General features: G+C 40.0%; 1 protein-coding gene across 1 annotated transcript; it reads right to left on the bottom strand.

The window, feature by feature from the left end:
- Positions 1 to 271: 271 nt before the first annotated feature.
- LACC1 (laccase domain containing 1) lies at positions 272 to 8,149 on the bottom strand. Its single transcript, XM_052650314.1, has 5 exons — positions 7,600 to 8,149; positions 6,761 to 6,939; positions 3,432 to 3,597; positions 859 to 1,084; positions 272 to 431 (listed from the first exon to the last, which is right to left on the bottom strand). Exons 1-5 carry the CDS (start codon positions 8,147 to 8,149, stop codon positions 272 to 274), a joined length of 1,281 nt encoding a protein of 426 aa, XP_052506274.1.
- Between the last annotated feature and the right edge of the window lie 9,134 nt (positions 8,150 to 17,283).

Here is a 17,283-nt window from a genome sequence, read left to right as displayed (position 1 = left end):
TAGGAGAGTTAAATGGCATACAAAAAGGATTTAATGAAAAATTGTTTTACTTTTATACTCATATATGCTTATACTGCCCTTTTATATTAGAGTACATCACTGAAAATGAACTGCTCTACCATTATTGTTTCACTAAAAAGTAGAAAATTAATTCTTCCTACAGGAATAAAGGAGTGAAGTTAAATACAGTTATTTTTCAAAATAAGGGGAGGGAAAGGTGGAAGCAGGGAGGAGAAGCGAGGAGGAGCGGGGAGAGAGAAGCTACTATACCTCATTCTCTAACTGAGATGAAGCCGATCTGTGTACCAAAGTTGGGGCCATCTCGGACATGGGAAAAAAACTTGTCAGGATGACAAGACGTACAGAGGTTGAGATCCTGGTTCTGGTCCTGAATATTCTGTGGTAGAATTCCTCCCCGTTCTAGAAGAATCCTTAGGATAAAGATTTTTCCAAAGACAGAAAGTTTACTTTACCAACAGACAAAGCAATATGGAAAAAGCATTGATATTAGTGTAAAAGAACTCTGGGAAAGATCTGCTTGGAATAATGCAAATTGTCATTCAGTTACAGAACAAGGACACAACAGGAAATGGTAGATTTCACCATTACAGTTCCGGACCGAAATCAATCATTATTGTTGTTTAATCGCTAAGTCCTGTCTGACTCTCTTGTGATCCCATGGACTACAGCCTGCCAGGCTCCTCCATCCATGAGATTTCCCGGGCAAAAAAACTGGAGCGGGTTGCCATTTCCTTCTCCAGGGAGTCTACCCAACCCAGGGATCAAACCCACATCTCCTGCATTGGTAGGCGAGTTCTTTACCACTAAACCACCAGGGAAGCCTGAAATCAAACATACCTAGTGGCTTTACGGATGTCAACATACGGATTTGGTGAGTCAAACAGCCGTACACATCCGGGATCAAGATTATGAAATGCCTTTGCTGATTCCCTTGGAAGAGTAAAACAGCACGGTCCGACTGAAGGCCCCAATACAACAATAATGTCTTCCAAACTGCAGCCATATTCTGCTCTCATAGCGTTCACTGTAGCCATAGCAACACCTAACAAGGTACCTCTCCAACCTAGTAAATAGGACAAAACAGAGATAAGCAAAGTCAAAACAACAAAATGTTATCTTAATTTATATCTAAGTTAAAAATGAGCAGGGTCAGTTTATGTATTTTTCCTAAGGGTCATTTCACCTCTTAGTCATTGTGAATAATTTCTATTTTGAGCATGGGTGTGTAAATATCCTATTGACATCCTGCTTTTAATTCTTTGGATATATGTTCAGAAGTAGAACTGTTGGATAACATGAATTCTATTTAAAACTTTTTGAGGAGCCATCACACTGGTTTTCATGGCAGCTGCATCATTTTATACTCCCACCAATAGTGCCTCGTGGTTTCCATTTCTCTTCACCAAAACTTATTTTCATTTTTTTAAAATATCAGCCATTCTAATGGATGTGAGGTGATATCCTGTGGTTTTGATTTGCTTTTTCCAAATTAGTGATGTTGGGCATCTTTTCACGTGTTTACTGACCATTTGCATATCATCTTTGGAGAAAGATCTACTAAAGTCCTTCACCCATTTTTCAATCAAATCTTTTAGTTGTTGTTGTTGTTGTTGAACTGTAGGTATTCTTTTTGTATTCTGAATATTAACTCCTCATTAGATGTATGAACTGCAAATATTTACTCTCAATCTGTTGGGCTGACTTTTTACTTTGCTGACTGTGTTTCTTTGATGCACGGAAATTTTTGTTTTTGATAAAATCCAACTTATCTATTTTTACTTCTGTTGCTTGTGCTTTGGTATCATATCTAAGAAACCATTGCCTCATCCAAGATCACAAGGATTTACACTTAGACTTTCTTCTATAATTTTTAGAGTTTTAGCTCTTACATTTAGATCTTTGATCCACTTTGAGTTAGTTTTTATATATGACATAAGGGTCCAACATTGTTCTTTTGCATATGCCTATCCAGTTTCCCCAGTACCATTTGTCAAAGAAACTGTCCTTTCCCCATTGTATGGTCTATGTACCTTGTCAAAAATCATCTGACCCTCATGCAAGGGTTTGTTTCTGGAATGTCTGTTCTATTCCATTGCTCTATTGTCTTTATGCCAGTACCATACACACTGTTTTGATTACTGTAGCTTTATAATAAGTTTTGAAATCAAGAAGTATGAGACATCTAACTTTGTTCCTTTTCAAGACTGTTTCATTTACCTTTCATAATTTTAAATTTAATGTTTCAAAACCCAGGAAGTAACAAATAATATTCACATTTTATATCCAAAAACTAAGACATATTTTAAATAACTTTTGACAATGTTAAATAGTAAACCTGACTTCTAGTCATTCAATTCCATTACTTTATTTAGATCAAAACAAACAAACAAAAAACCACTTTCTTATTTGTCTATAGTCTAAAATGCAAACAAAGTAGCCATAGATTTACAAGCAGACAATAATAAAAGATCACTCATTTTACATAGACTCATTACCACTGGATAATCTAAATAGTATTTTTAAAAAACTTTGAACAAACAAAATTTCAAAACCTTAACAAACATAGCACCTAAAAATTATTTGTTCTTATTTTCAGAGAATAGTTAAAGCTAATCAACTATAACATGTTAAACTAAATGCAATTTTCCGAACATATCTTGTATTTTATCTTTACACTTGCTGCTGCATTTTCAAAAACACCTTCTGTGACATGTCTAACCTTCCTATTCCCTATTACCTAGACTTCAAGGGTAGACTTCTCAAACCAGAGACAATACAACTCAGTACAACTCCCTGGGAATGTTTTGAAAAGCATTGAGGCTTTTCTTTTTCGTTATTACAACAAGTACAACTGGTATTAAGAATTTTGAAAGCCAAGCAAACTTAAGTCTGCAATGTAAGACTATCTTGCCCCAAATGTTAATAACACTCCTGCTGAGAAACATTGGTACCTAGCCAAATCCTACAAATCTCCCAAGAATCAGCCTAGGTAACTGCTTTCTTTAAGGATTATATTCTGAGTCACATAATTTGACATAAGTACTCCTTGTATTTGCTCCTGACCTATGAGTCTACTAGCCCTCTTCTATCTTTACTTATCACCATGGGTAGTAATTAACTATTAATGCTGGGAAAGACTGAGGGCAGGAGAAGGGGATGACAGAGGATGAGATGGTTGGATGGCATGACTTAATGGCCATGAGTCTGAGCAAGCTCTGGGAGATGGTGAAGGACAGGGAAGCCTAGAGTGCTGCAGCCCATGAGGTCACAGAGAGTCGGACCATTACTTACACAATGAACAAAAACAATGTCCATCAGAAAGAAATTATAACTTTTATAAATCTGGGGAAAAATTATAACTTTCCCCCCAAATTGGTAAAAATCCTAGGTGCTTAACTAAGTACACTTACCAGAGTGAGCAACCCCACATGCTTTTTTGATAGGATCTGCAAAAACTATCGGAATACAGTCAGCACCAAGAGCTGCTATTGTGACTCCTCTTTGATTTGTGGTGATTCCATCATAAGATTCAGGCTCCTTCCTTCCCATAATCCAGACGTCATTGGCATGATCAGTCTAATACCAAAGATGTGAAAGAAAAATGTTTTTAAAATAGAATTTCTCATACCATAAGCTTTTCTGAAAATGTGTATTTTGTACAAAATTATATAACCAGTTTAAGGTTACTAGCATTCCTTAATAACATCAGGTCCATATATATGTAATAACAAATTTACTTAATTCTATGATATGGTAATCTCTACGTATTTTTCTCAAAGGAAAACAGACTTCAACATTAAAAAAAAATCAAAATAGTACTAATGAACCTATTTTCAGTGCAGGAATAGACATGCAGATGTAGTGAACAGACTTGTGGACACAGCAGGAGGGCAGGGAAGTCAGGGTAGGATCAGCTGAGAGTAGTATTGACATATATACACTTCCATATGTAAAACAGATAGCCGTTCAAAAGGGAAGAGATATATATATACTTGTGGCTGATTCACATTGTTGTACGGCAGAAACCAACACAACATTGTAAAGCAATTCAGTTCAGTTGCTCAGTCGTGTCCCACTCTTTGCCACCCCATGAATCGCAGCACGCCAGGCCTCCCTGACCATCACCAACTCCCAGAGTTTACCCAAACTCATGTGCATTGAGTCGGTGATGCCATCCATCCATCTCATCCTCTGTCGTCCCCTTCTCCTCCTGCCCCCAATCCCTCCCAGCATCAGGATCTTTTCCAATGAGTCAATTCTTCACATGAGGTGGCCAAAGTATTGGAGTTTAAGCCTCAGCATCAGTCCTTCCAAAAACACCCAGGACTGATCTCCTTTAGGATGGACTGGTTGGATCTCCTTGCAGTCCAAGGGACTCTCAAGAATCTTCTCCAACACCACAGTTCAAAAGCATTAATTCTTTGGCGCTCAGCTTTCTTCACAGTCCAACTTTTACATCCATACATGATCACTGGAAAAACCATAGCTTTGACTAGATGGACCTTTGTTGGCAAGTAATGTCTCTGCTTTTGAATATTCTGTCTAGATTGGTCATAACTTTCCTTTCAAGGAGTAAGCATCTTTTAATTTCATGGCTGCAATAACCATCTGTAGTGATTTTGGAGCCAAAAAAAAAATAAAGTCTGACACTGTTTCCACCGTTTCCCCATCTATTTCCCACGAACTGATGGGACCAGATGCCATGATCTTCGTTTTCTGAATGTTGAGCTTTAAGCCAACTTTTTCACTCTCCTCTTTCACTTTCATCAAGAGGCCCTTCATTTCCTCTTCACTTTCTGCCAAAAGGGTGGTGTCATCTGCATATCTGAGGTTATTGATATTTCTTCCAGCAATCTTGATTCCAGCTTGTGCTTCTTCCAGCCCAGTGTTTCTCATGATGTACTCTGCATATAAGTTAAATAAGCAGGGTGACAATATACAGCCTTGATGGACTCCTTTTCCTATTTGGAACCAGTCTGTTGTTCCATGTCCAGTTCTAACTGTTGCTTCCTGACCTGCATATAGGTTTCTCAACAGGCAGGTCAGGTGGTCTGGTATGCCCATCTCTTAAAGAATTTTCCACAGTTTATTGTAACCCACATAGTCAAAGGCTTTGGCATAGTCATTAAAGCAGAAATAGATGTTTTCTGGAACTCTCTTGCTTTTTGGATGATCCAGCAGATGTTAGCAATTTGATCTCTGGTTCCTCTGCCTTTTCTAAAACCAGCTTGCACATCTGGAAGTTCATGGTTCACGTATTGCTGAAGCCTAGCTTGGAGAATTTTGAGCATTACTTTACTAGCGTGTGAGAAGACTGCAATTGTGTGGTAGTTTGAGCATTCTTTGGCATTGCCTTTCTTTGGGATTGGAATGAAAACTGACCTTTTCCAGTCCTGTGGCCACTGCTGAGTCTTCCAAATTTGCTGGCATATTGAGTGCAGCACTTTCACAGCATCATCTTTCAGGACTGGAAATAGCTCAACTGGAATGCCATCACTCCCACTAGCTTTGTTCATAGTGATGCTTTCTAAGGCCCACTTGACTTCACATTCCAGGATGTCTGGCTCTAGGTGAGTGATCACACCATCGTGGTTATCTGGGTCATGAAGATCTTTTTTGTACAGTTCTTCTCGGTATTCTTGCCATCTCTTCTTAATATCTTCTGCTTCTGTTAGGTCCATACCATTTCTGTCATTTATCGAACACATCTTTGCATGAAATGTTCCCTTGGTATCTCTAATTTTCTTGAAGAGATCTCCCCCAATTAAAAATAAATTTAAAAAAATTCAAAATAGTCCATCCATCATGAATACCCCTCACTAGAGATTGGTAAATCTCTAACTGCAGTAGTTGTTCAGTCGCTCAGTTGTGTCCAACTCTCTTTGATTTCGTGGACGGCAGCATACCAGTCTTTTCTGTCCTTCATTATCCCCTGGAATTTGCCCAAACTAATGTCCATTGAGTTGATGGCCATCCAACCATCTCATCCTCTGTCACCCTCTTCTCCTCCTGCCCTCAATCTTTCTCAGCATTAGGGTCTAAACCTAATAGCAGTACCTTCCACAAAGTACTAATTGACTGAAAGAAATTAAATTTCCAAATCAATAATATTTTTACTTTTCCTAGAGTCAGAGAAATCTGGAATTCTGTAAGAAACAATGATCAGGTTTACCCTAGTTCCTCCTAGTGTTGATATAGAAAACAATGGCTTTTCTCTCCCACCATTCAGGAAACTTACCTCTAAATCAAAAAGGCAGTGGTACTATACTCTGGGGCTTTCCTCATGGTTCAGTGGTAAAAAAACAAAAAAAAAAAAAAAAAAACACTCACCTATCAATGCAGGAGACTCAGGTTTGATCCCTGGGTCAGGAAGATCCCCTGGAGAAGGAAATGGCAACCCACTCCAGTATTCTTGCCTGGGAAATCCCATAGATAGAGGAGCCTGGTGGGCTACAGTCCACGGGCTCACAAGAATCGGACACAACTTAGTGACTAAAAAACAACTGTACTTTTAGATGTAAGGAGTTCCAGATGTGTGTGTGTGTGTGTGTGTATTATATCAGAGAATTGATCTTTAGAATATGATATGTATCTCTAAGAAAAATAATCACAAACATCATCCTAAGTTTTAGATAAAACATTAGATGCAAATATTAAATAGCTTATTTAAAGTCCATATAGTCATTAGCAGAGTCAAGAATATACTTTAAATCTTCCAAAATATGAAACAAAATCGTACCTTTATTTGGTAAAATTTATTCGCATTAAATCCTGCAGCCTTCCCCAACCTACGCAGATTTTCTTGAACAACTGCCTTGGGATCTCTCCGTTTGGAACTACTGAAGAGATTGAATGAGCTAAGAGTTGGTATGTAAGATATCCCACCTGTTCTTGTAGTAAATCCATGTATGAAAGTATCTGTTGAGGATAAACAATGAAGATTAAACAATGAAGATTAAAACCAGGCTGTACAAAAGACTATAAAGCCTTACAAACCCAGTCTCTCCTTAAGACTTTCCCTAATAATCTCACCCTGCCTTAGTTTATCCAGCTTCTAATTTCTACAGCTCTTTATAGCGTCATCTGTTCTTATGACACAATGTTTTGAGTTTGTTTTACCTTCTCCGTGGGATTAGTGCTTCTCAAAGGGTATCTTTTCCCCATTAGTTTTTGTTATCCCAATAGCATATAGCTCACAGTAAATATCCTTTTACTAATAAGTGAGATCAACTGTTTTAAATTTCACTCTTCTGTGAAGGCACTACGGAGTTAAGGTTTCAGAATTTCTAAGTAGGAAATGCTTAGGGTCATAAATCTCATTTAAAACCAAGGCTGGGGGATTTGTCTTAAAGCTAAATTTGCATAAAGCGAATTTATTTAGAGTAGCTTTGAAGGGACTATCCCTTCACACTCGTGACTCTATAAGGCTGTCCATGACACTCCCATGTTGTAACTGATGCTAAGGAACACATAATCTCACACCAGTCTACAAAAGAAACAAGGAAAAGCAGTGAACGACCTGTAAAGAAAGACTGGCTTTTCATATTCAAGTAAAACTACTGATAGTGTTTAACATACCTGAGATCAAAGGAGATGTGATAATGGTTAATTCTCCCTTCAGTGCTGGCAAACTTCTCAAATATGTTTCTATTTCATTCTGGATTGCTTCTAGTTCTTGAGATGTGATTATGTTTACTTCAGTAGACTGTTTCAAAAGACCTCCCTTCAAAGTCATCTGTAGATCTTCAAACTCAAAATTGTAAACATCAGTAAAGAGTTGATCAATGAAAGCCTTCATTAATGTCTTCCGGTGCACAGGCACAATTACCTTAATGCAACTCAAATTTTTTTCATCAACTTTTTGTTTAATTGTATACAAAGAGGCAGCCATGCTGGGATTGCTAACAATCTCAAATTCTCTCAAGAGAGCTGATAATCCATTGCCTGTTTCTAATTCACAATTATCATGGTCACAGCTGATGTTACTACAACACATTATGCAAAAGAACTTGGCCTTGGCACCATCGTGGTATCGGACCGCATTCAATGTCTTTAATAATGTCTGATGACAGTTTTTCTGAGAGTTCAGTTTCAAACCAAAGAGATCAATCAACACGGCTTCTGCCATCCTTCAATTCTGTACAAAGTTCTTCAAAGAAGTTTATGTGTCCCCCAAAATTCACCTGTAAAGAAAAATTAGCATAAGTAAGAATGCAAAATTATATCAATATAGTTAGAATTACACAGAAACTTGTGGATGGGTAAAAAGAAGAATTACATTGATTTAAAAATGTAACCAGAATAGTGAGCCTGGACTCCTCCCAGAAAAGCTAATCCACTATTTATCAGAAGAGAACCATGCCAATGAAAGCAAAACCAGCTCTTAATTCATTTTGTGAATGTACTTTACATCTTTCCAGTAGAACAACAGGTTTTGTTTTGTTTTCAGATAATTAATTTTAAGCAGGCAATTACTTATTGACTTAGAGGAAGTCCTGTTTTTTAATTACAGGGTGTCAACGTATCATTGATATATCATTAATCCTGACATGACAGGCTTGTTAGGTCACATCCCTTCCTACGAAATACCTGGACCTTCAGTTCAGTCGCTCAGTCCTGTCCGATTCTTTGCAACCCCATGAATCGCAGGGCACCAGGCCTCCCTGTCCATCACCAACTCCAGGAGTTCACCCAAACTCATGTGCATTGAGTTGGTGATGCCATCCAGCCATCTCATCCTCTGTCGTCCCCTTTTCCTCCTGCCCCCAATCCCTCCCAGCATCAGGATCTTTTCCAATGAGTCTTTGCATGAGGTGGCCAAAGTATTGGAGTTTCAGCTTTAGCATCAGTCCTTCCAATGAACACCCAGGACTGATCTCCTTTAGGATGGACTGGTTGGATCTCCTTGTAGTCTAAGGGACTCTCAAGAGTCTTCTCCAACACCACAGTTCAAAAGCATCAATTCTTTGGCGCTCAGCTTTCTTCACAGTCCACCTCTCACATCCATACATGACCACTAAAACCATAGCCTTGACTAGACAGACCTTTGTTGGCAAAGTAATGTCTCTGCTTTTCAACATGCTATCTAGGTTGGTCATAACTTTCCTTCCAAGGAGTAAGCGTCTTTTAATTTCATGGCTGCAATCACCATCTGCAGTGATTTTGGAGCCCCCCAAAAAAGTTTGACGTTGTTTCCAGTTTCCCCATCTATTTCCCATGAAGTGATGGGGCCAGATGCCATGATCTTAATACCTGGGCCTTAAGATCAATAAAATTAAATGGAGTTGTATTTAAAATTAAAATTTTTTTTAATTTTTTTTTCTCAGAAAAATTGTATTTTTTCCCCCCCCCAGAAACAGACTCACAGGTATGAGCGGTTACCAGCAGGTTGAGGGAAGGTGGGGAGGGGCAAGACAGGGGTAAGGGGATTAAGATACAAACTACTATTTATAAAATCAATAAGCTACACGGATATACTGTACACCACAGAGAATACAGCCAGTATTTGAGAATAACCTTAAATGGCGTATAATTTATAAAAATGTTGACTCACCATGTTGAACCCAAAATTAATATTGTAAATTAACTGTACTTCAATTTAAAAAAAAAAATCCGTTTTGAAGGTTAAGAGCAGAGATGACCAAGAGGTTTTGCCTCCAGGATTCACAGGTATGGCAACACCTCGTTACATTAGCTCTTGGCACTCGGTCCCTTCCTAAGTCCAATGATCAGGCAAGCAACGGCCACTTGGATCACGTGAGCACCCCCCCCCACCCTCATCACTCCCGCCACCCCCCGCTCGCCACACTCCCCCACTACACTTTCTTACCTCAGCCCCTGCCCGCCCCTCCGGGCTGCCGCTCTGTCTCTGGTGACCCCTCCGGCGTCAGCCTCTGCCCCCCCTAACCCCTCGCCCCGACTCCTGCCGCCCCTGCGGGCCTTTCTGACCGTCCGGCGCACACTCGAGGCCGTCCTCCGTCACTTTCGGTTGCACGCTCGGCTGCGAGCTCGAGCTCTGAGGCGTCTACCGGCCCCGGTCCTGAGCGTGAACGAGACCCAGAGGCCGCGAGCGTGCGCCCCGCAGCCCTCAGCCGGGTCCCCGCCGCTGTGAGGGCGGCGCCCGTCCCGCCTCAGCCGCTGCACCCGCCTGACTGCGGACGGGGCACCCGCTCCGCATCCGCCCGACGGCTGCGGAGGCCGGGCCGGGGGGCCGGGGGGCGGGGAGCGGGGGGCGGGAGCGACCCGGGGGGCAGATGCGCCCGAGCGCCGGGAACCGTCAGCAGTTCCGGGTCCAGCTCGTACCTGCCGCGCGGCTCCTGGAAGAGGAACGGGAACCGAGCAGCGGCCGGGCCGAGCGGAGCTATAGGCAGGTCCGCGGGCGGGAGGCCGGGCAGGAGGCGGGGCGGGTGAGGGGCGGGCGGGCCGTGAGGGAGCCGGGCCGGCCTCCCGACGGGCGCGCGGCGGAGCGGCTGAGGGGCCGGCGGCGGCCGCTTCCCTCGCCGGGCGACGACGCGCGACGACGCCCTCTCCTGCGTCCGCGCTCGGCGCGCTCGGGTCCCCCAGACTCATCCTCAGAGCCCTGGCCCGAGAACCTCCTTACGTTAGCACTTGACACTGTGTCTCGTCCAAGTTCACGTACTGCGCCTCCTGAGGCAGATTTTTTTTTTCTTTCATCTTTCCCTGTTTCCTGTCCTCTGAACAAGTTAGGTGGCTGAACCCTCCTTTGCCTTTTTCGCTGATCCCGCCTAACTTTCTGACTAGACTTCATAGCTCCTTCACGTGTGTGGATAAACCGATGTCCTTATAAAATTATGGGCCAAGCATAGAAAATTAGAAGGCACTGACCTTAAGAGTTGTGATAAAAATGTAAATGAGCATCCCCTTTCTCCCCTCAAAGAGCGTAACATTTATTTATTTTAGATGGCAGATGCTGTGGCCAAAGGGAAAATATCTCCAACCGTCAAAGCGTAGGAGCCAAGGTGCTTCCTGTGGCACTGGTTATGATGGAAGGAGGGGTCCCTTTTTTCTGACAGTTGCTCACATGATAAGTTCTGAAGAATGTTTCCCTGAAAGAATCTCAGCAATCTGGGAGTTTAGAAGAGCACTGGGAACTGAGACTGCTGCTATTCTGTTTAGAGAATGGGGTCCCCAATCCACCCACCAGTTAACCCACTCTTCAGTTCTGGCAGATTTTTTTTCCCGAAAACTGTATTTTCATTATTTTTCTGGACATTTATTAAGAACACTGAGTGGTAAACGTTGCAGCGGATCCGCTCTGCCCCAAGCTTTAGTTACAAAGCTGGGTTAAAACATTTATGTGTTTTTATAGACGATGGTGGGCATTTATTTCCTGTCATGTAACAGTAAACAAGCTAAAAAAGAAATATTTCAAAATAGAGAAGCCATCAGGGAAGAGAAAGTTTGTCATTATATTGTATTTATAAACCCATTTCCTTTCACCATCTGGTCCTGGACTATGGCCTGATCTGACACTCATCTCATCCGCATTCCCCCACTCCAGTGATTCTCAATCCTGGCTGCACATCAGAACTACATGTAGAACTTTAAAAACCAGAAATGCAGAGACCACCCCCCTCTACCACCTCCAGATACACATCTGAATCAGAAACTCAAGGAGTCAAGTCTCAGCCTGTTTCGCTTTGCTTTTTGTTTTGTTTTAATCTCTACAGATGATTCAGATGCATGATTAGATTTGAAAAAAATGACTTCCCTATTACCAAACCACTCAAACTAAAGGCTGTTCCTTGGAACACCATAGGATCATCACTTTACATAAACTATTTCTTCTATTTAGAATATTGTTCTCTCTATATACTTTTTTTTAAGCTCAAATAAAACCTTCCTTGTAGCCCCATCCCCTCACCAAGCACATCAACAACTTCTTGTAGCATTTTGTTTGTACAGGAGAAGCTCATTCATAGATGCAGTCTATATCTATAACCAAGCAATACATTGAAAACGTCAGTTAAAGATTAAATTGTATACTTCATAAATATGAACAGGGTAGTATATAAATTATATCTAAATAAATCTATTTCAAAGGAAAGTTAAACCAGTCATGAAAAAGTATAAAAAGTATACCATAATACCTTAAAGTTTCTTTTTTTAACCTGAAACAGCTACATGCTTGTTTGCCAGTCTGTTGAGTGGCACAGCCTTTTGCCACAGCCTTTCCTTTGTACATGGCCTCCAGATTAGAGTTCTGCATCATATTGCTACCATAAAGTACACTTCCCAACCATCAGCTAAGCTTTCTCAAAATTTCATTCTTTTAAGAGGAAAATGAGGCTTCCTGGGTGGCGCTAGTGGTAGAGAACCTACCTGCCAATGCAGGAGAGACATAGGTTCTATGAATCCTTGGGCCAGGAAGATCCCCTGGAGAAAGGAATGACAACCCACTCTAGTATTCCTGCCTGGAGAATCGCATGGACAAAGGAGTCTGGCAGGCTACAGTCCATGGGATCGCAAGGAGTTGGACACAACTGAAGTGACTTATCATGCACGCAAGAGATACTTGTGAAGCTATCTGAGTGCAAATTACTTCTTTATAATCTTTTTATAGTTATGCATTCAAACATGGGGTCTTGAAAAATATAATTGTAGCTTTTAAAGAACAAACTTTTTTCCCACACTATTACATTGGTTTACTTAATAACTAAATTGTGAAAGCACAGTGACAAGTTCAACTGGCATAAACAGGTTTGAGAACAGACACAAGTGACATTGTCAGATGTACAATTTTCACTGGTAGGAGCAGAAGTGGGCAGACTCATTGGAAAGTGGCTTTCTAACCCTGTAGCATTCAGCATGCACATTCCGCGTGATGTGGGTATTTGCAGCTTATGATTTAAAAGGAAATAGAATGAGTTCATTGGTGAGAGGTTAAGTGTAGGTAGACTTAGCAAACACACACTGTACCTCTACATTTTCATTATTTGACTTTGCATCTACTTCACCCATAGAGACTTCAAAAGTCTTTGGGGGACAGAGATAGTGCCTGGCTGTTAAGGGGAACCATTGGGAAAATCACCAGGAATTGTTACATCACCATGTAAATCCTTCTCTTGATAACTTTAAAACTGGTAACAGTTGTCTTTAAGCCATTTACACTAGAGTTTATGAGTCCTTCCAGAAATGGACATAAAACATGCAAATTTCCTTGTGAAAAACTTACGTTAGTTTCCATAACAAATGAGCAAACTGGATGGCTTAAAACAACAAAATCTGTTCTCTTGTAATTATGGAGGCAGAAATCTTTTTAAAAAATATTTATTTATGTATTTTAATTGGAGGATAATTACTTTACAGTATTTTGATGGTTTTTGCCATATATCAGTATGACTCCATCATAGGACCTCTCCATGCTGAAGCCCCCTCCCACCTCCCTCTCCACCCTATACCTCCAGGTTATCACAGAGCACTGGCTTTCGGTGCCCTGCTTCATACGTCAAACCAGCTCAGAGAAATCCCACCTTCAACTTAAAGCTATAAACAATGAATAATACATAAATATTCTCTACATTCTCTCTGAAAGGAAGTTAAGAAACAGTACTGATCCTCTGGTTACTTTCTATTTTCAGCAACCTGAAACTTTAATCTCATTGCCTAGCCAGAGAAGAGAATAATCCCTAGTTTCAGCAGATTCTAAGACTCTGCCATATAATAGGTATGGTATTATGATAATTTTTTTAATTTTAATGATTCACTTAATTTATTCTTTTGGGATGACTCTGATGTTCTAGCTTCTCTTGAAAACATGCGGTAGAAACAGTCTTTTTTACCTGAATTGTGTATTATTGATTCTTACTAATATGTGCAGTATGTAATATTTTTCCCATGATGCCTCTTTAGTTTTTTGTTGGAAATGAACCATCCGGAACTGATTCCATCATGTTTTTTTAAGTCTCAGTTTCAGGAAAACTTTTATCTTTCCCCAGGTTATTTTTTTGCTTCCGCAGTCGAAATCAACTTGAGATATTAAATTTCCTCTCCCACTTGGAAAACAAAAAGGCAATTTCATACCCAGTTGAAAATTATCTACACAATTTTTCTCTCCTTGTTTTCTCATAAAATATTTGTTCTAAAAGAGGTGGGAGGAAATTATAAACTTAACTAAAACTACCTGGCAGGTCCACATAGCAGTTTTTCCATTCTGGATGAAAAATGATGTTTATGTGACATGGGTGCACATGGATGGTTGCCTCTTCATTCTTTTAAGCCGGAAGCTCTCAAAACCCTGGGGCTGGAAGGGTGGGGGGAAGGATTTGACAGCCTTGCTTTATTTTGCTCCTTAACTTAGAGGGAGGTACTGGATGATGAATTTCCAAAAGCTGGAAACATGGCCTTTTAAAAATCTCCTCCCAAGGGCCAATTATAGGCACTTGCCTCTTGAATTCAAATGAGATGGTACAAAAATGTTGTTTATTACAATGCCTAAGTACATATTAAATACCTAATGTTAATTTGGATCCTAATTCAAATTTCATGCTTCTTGCTTGGATGTATGATCTTTGGCAAATTTCCTAATTTCTCCAAATTTTAGTGTCCTTATTTTCAAAATATAGGTAAAAATAATGTCTAGACTGTAGGACTGCTCTGAAGGATAAAACAGATAATCTATGTGAAAGTTGTTGCTTAGTCACTAAGTCACGTCCGGCTCTTTGCAACCCCATGGACTGTAGCCTGCCAGGCTCCTCTATCCATGGAATTTGCCAGGCAAGAAGACTGGAGCAGGTTGCCGTTTCCTCCTCCAGAGGATCTTCCCAACCCACAATCAAACCCATGTCTCCTGCATTGGCCAGTGGATTCTTTATCACTGAGCCACCAGGAATGACCCCACTATGTGGAAATAGTTACAGGTAATTAATAAATGTTGGCATGAAATTAAAAGACGCTTACTCCTTGGAAGAAAAGTTATGACCAACCTAGATAGCATGTTGAAAAGCAGAGATATTACTTTGCCAACAAAGGTCCGTCTAGTCAAGGCTATGGTTTTTCCAGTGGTCATGTATGGATGGGAGGGCTGGACTGTGAAGAAAGCTGAGCGCCAAAGAATTGATGCTTTTGAACTGTGGTGTTGGAGAAGACTCTTGAGAGTCCCTTGGACTGCAAGGAGATCCAGCCAGTCCATTCTGAAGATCAGCCCTGGGTGTTCTTTGGAAGGAATGATGCTAAAGCTGAAACTCCAGTACTTTGGCCACCTCATGCGAAGAGTTGACTCATTGGAAAAGACTCTGATGCTGGGAGGGATTGGGGACAGGAGGAGAAGGCGACGACTGAGGAGGAGATGGCTGGATGGCATCACCGACTTGATGGACGTGAGTCTGAGTGAACTCCCGGAGTTGGTGATGGACAGGGAGGCCTGGCATGCTGCGATTCATGGGGTTGCAAAGAGTCGGACATGACTGAGCGACTGAACTGAACTGATAATATTTGAAGGAGAAAGGAGAAGAGGGAGGAAGAGGATGAGGTGGTAAGATGGCATCATCGACTCGATGGATGTGAATTTGAGCAGACTCTGGGAGATAGTGAAGGACAGGGAAGCCTGGTGTGCTGCAGTCCATGGGGTTTCAGAGAGTCAGACACGACTTAACGACTAAACAACAGTAGTTATAATAGGACATGGTGGTTTATTATAGTATTTCCATTGCATGTTTTCTGTAAAGCTAGTTATTTAGTTGAAAGTGTTTTTCCTAATTGATTTTTTACATGTAATATTTGTCTATTTATTATCAAATACTGTAGATATTATAAGGTTTTTATTTTTAAAATCAGAGTCACTTAATTCATATTTATATTTCCCACAATGTTTTGTGTATATATATATGTACCCCATATGTAGCTTGAATGAAAGAATAACTGATACTGTCTAACTCTTGTTTTCATTGATTTATGCAATTGTAAGGAATTATCAGTAGATGGCAGTAGTTTATTTTCATTTTTATTTTTTGTCCATTTTAGGAAGATCCGAAAAAAAAATGATTACTTTCTCAATTTTAAGCTAGGTATCCTTTCATGAATAGCTTGTTTAAAGAAATATCACCCAACAGTTCTTCAGTGTATGCTGCTTCAGGAGTAGAGATGGAAAAGTACCAATTACTTTATTTTTACTGTAAAAATCTAATTTTCTAATTTTGGGGGGGGGTTCTTCATCAAATACTTTGTAGAGAATATGAAAATGAATAAGACACTGTATTTGCCTTCCTGGAGCTTATAGTATAATAAGGAAATACAGTATAAAATAATGTAAATTCAGTAATAGGAATAGAAATAGTTGAGTGACAGAAATTTGCTAAATACATTCATTATTTCACTTCATCCTCACAGTAATCTAATGAGGTGGCTGCTATTATTGATAAGGATTCTGAGTCTCAGGTTGGAAATAATTTATCTAATAAACTAGCAGTTGCTCAACCTTGGTTCAAGATTAGCCCTGTCGTACCCCAAGACCTAGTAGTATCTACCTCATAGGGCTAAATGAGTTAATATTTATAAACTGAATATTTATAGAGTTCCCATACATAGCACAGAATCAGCACTATATAATGTTCATTTTTTTTAAATCTAAAACATTTAGAACAGTGGGACAAAAAGCTAAAGCACTATTTATTTGTTTATAATCAATTGAGAGAACTCACTGAAAGTATAAATGTAGACGGTATGCATTTTCAACATAGGTAACACTAAGAATAATATCTTTAACTATGAAACCCATACAGAAAAGCTAGAGAGCTTGGATTCATTGGCATTGATCTGGGAGCAGAAAAGACAGAGTAATGGCATGAACAGAGTGAATGGACTCAGTATCAGGGAAGACTTCCTGGAGGAGGCAGATCAGAAGTGAGGTTTGAAGAAAGGAAGTAATGTGAATAAACAGGAAAGAATCATATATTCTCAGAGGTGATTATGACACTGTTGAGTATTTCTCTCAGGACTTCTTTAACTTGATAAGATATTTCTGGATAGATTTGAGTTTCCTGACTTATGAAGCGATTTAACTTTGTTTTTGTTTTTATCAGATTGTAATCTTTTAAAATTTTGTTTTTTAAAAACACTTGTAACTAGTATACAAGTACTCTGTGTCAATATTTAACCAATCTTTAGGAAAGATATTTAGTGATTTTGTACATTTCCTAGTGGAAGCTTCCTTATATACATGCCTTACTGTTATGATAATATTTTACTTCTTCTGGCTGGCAAAGTTTATCATGATTTTAGTATGATTTGGAAAGATTCACAAGT

This window comes from Budorcas taxicolor, chromosome 12, assembly GCF_023091745.1.
Source record: "Budorcas taxicolor isolate Tak-1 chromosome 12, Takin1.1, whole genome shotgun sequence".
In the NCBI taxonomy this organism is placed as follows: Eukaryota; Metazoa; Chordata; class Mammalia; order Artiodactyla; family Bovidae; genus Budorcas; species Budorcas taxicolor.
This window is presented reverse-complemented; position numbering and strand designations above follow the sequence as displayed.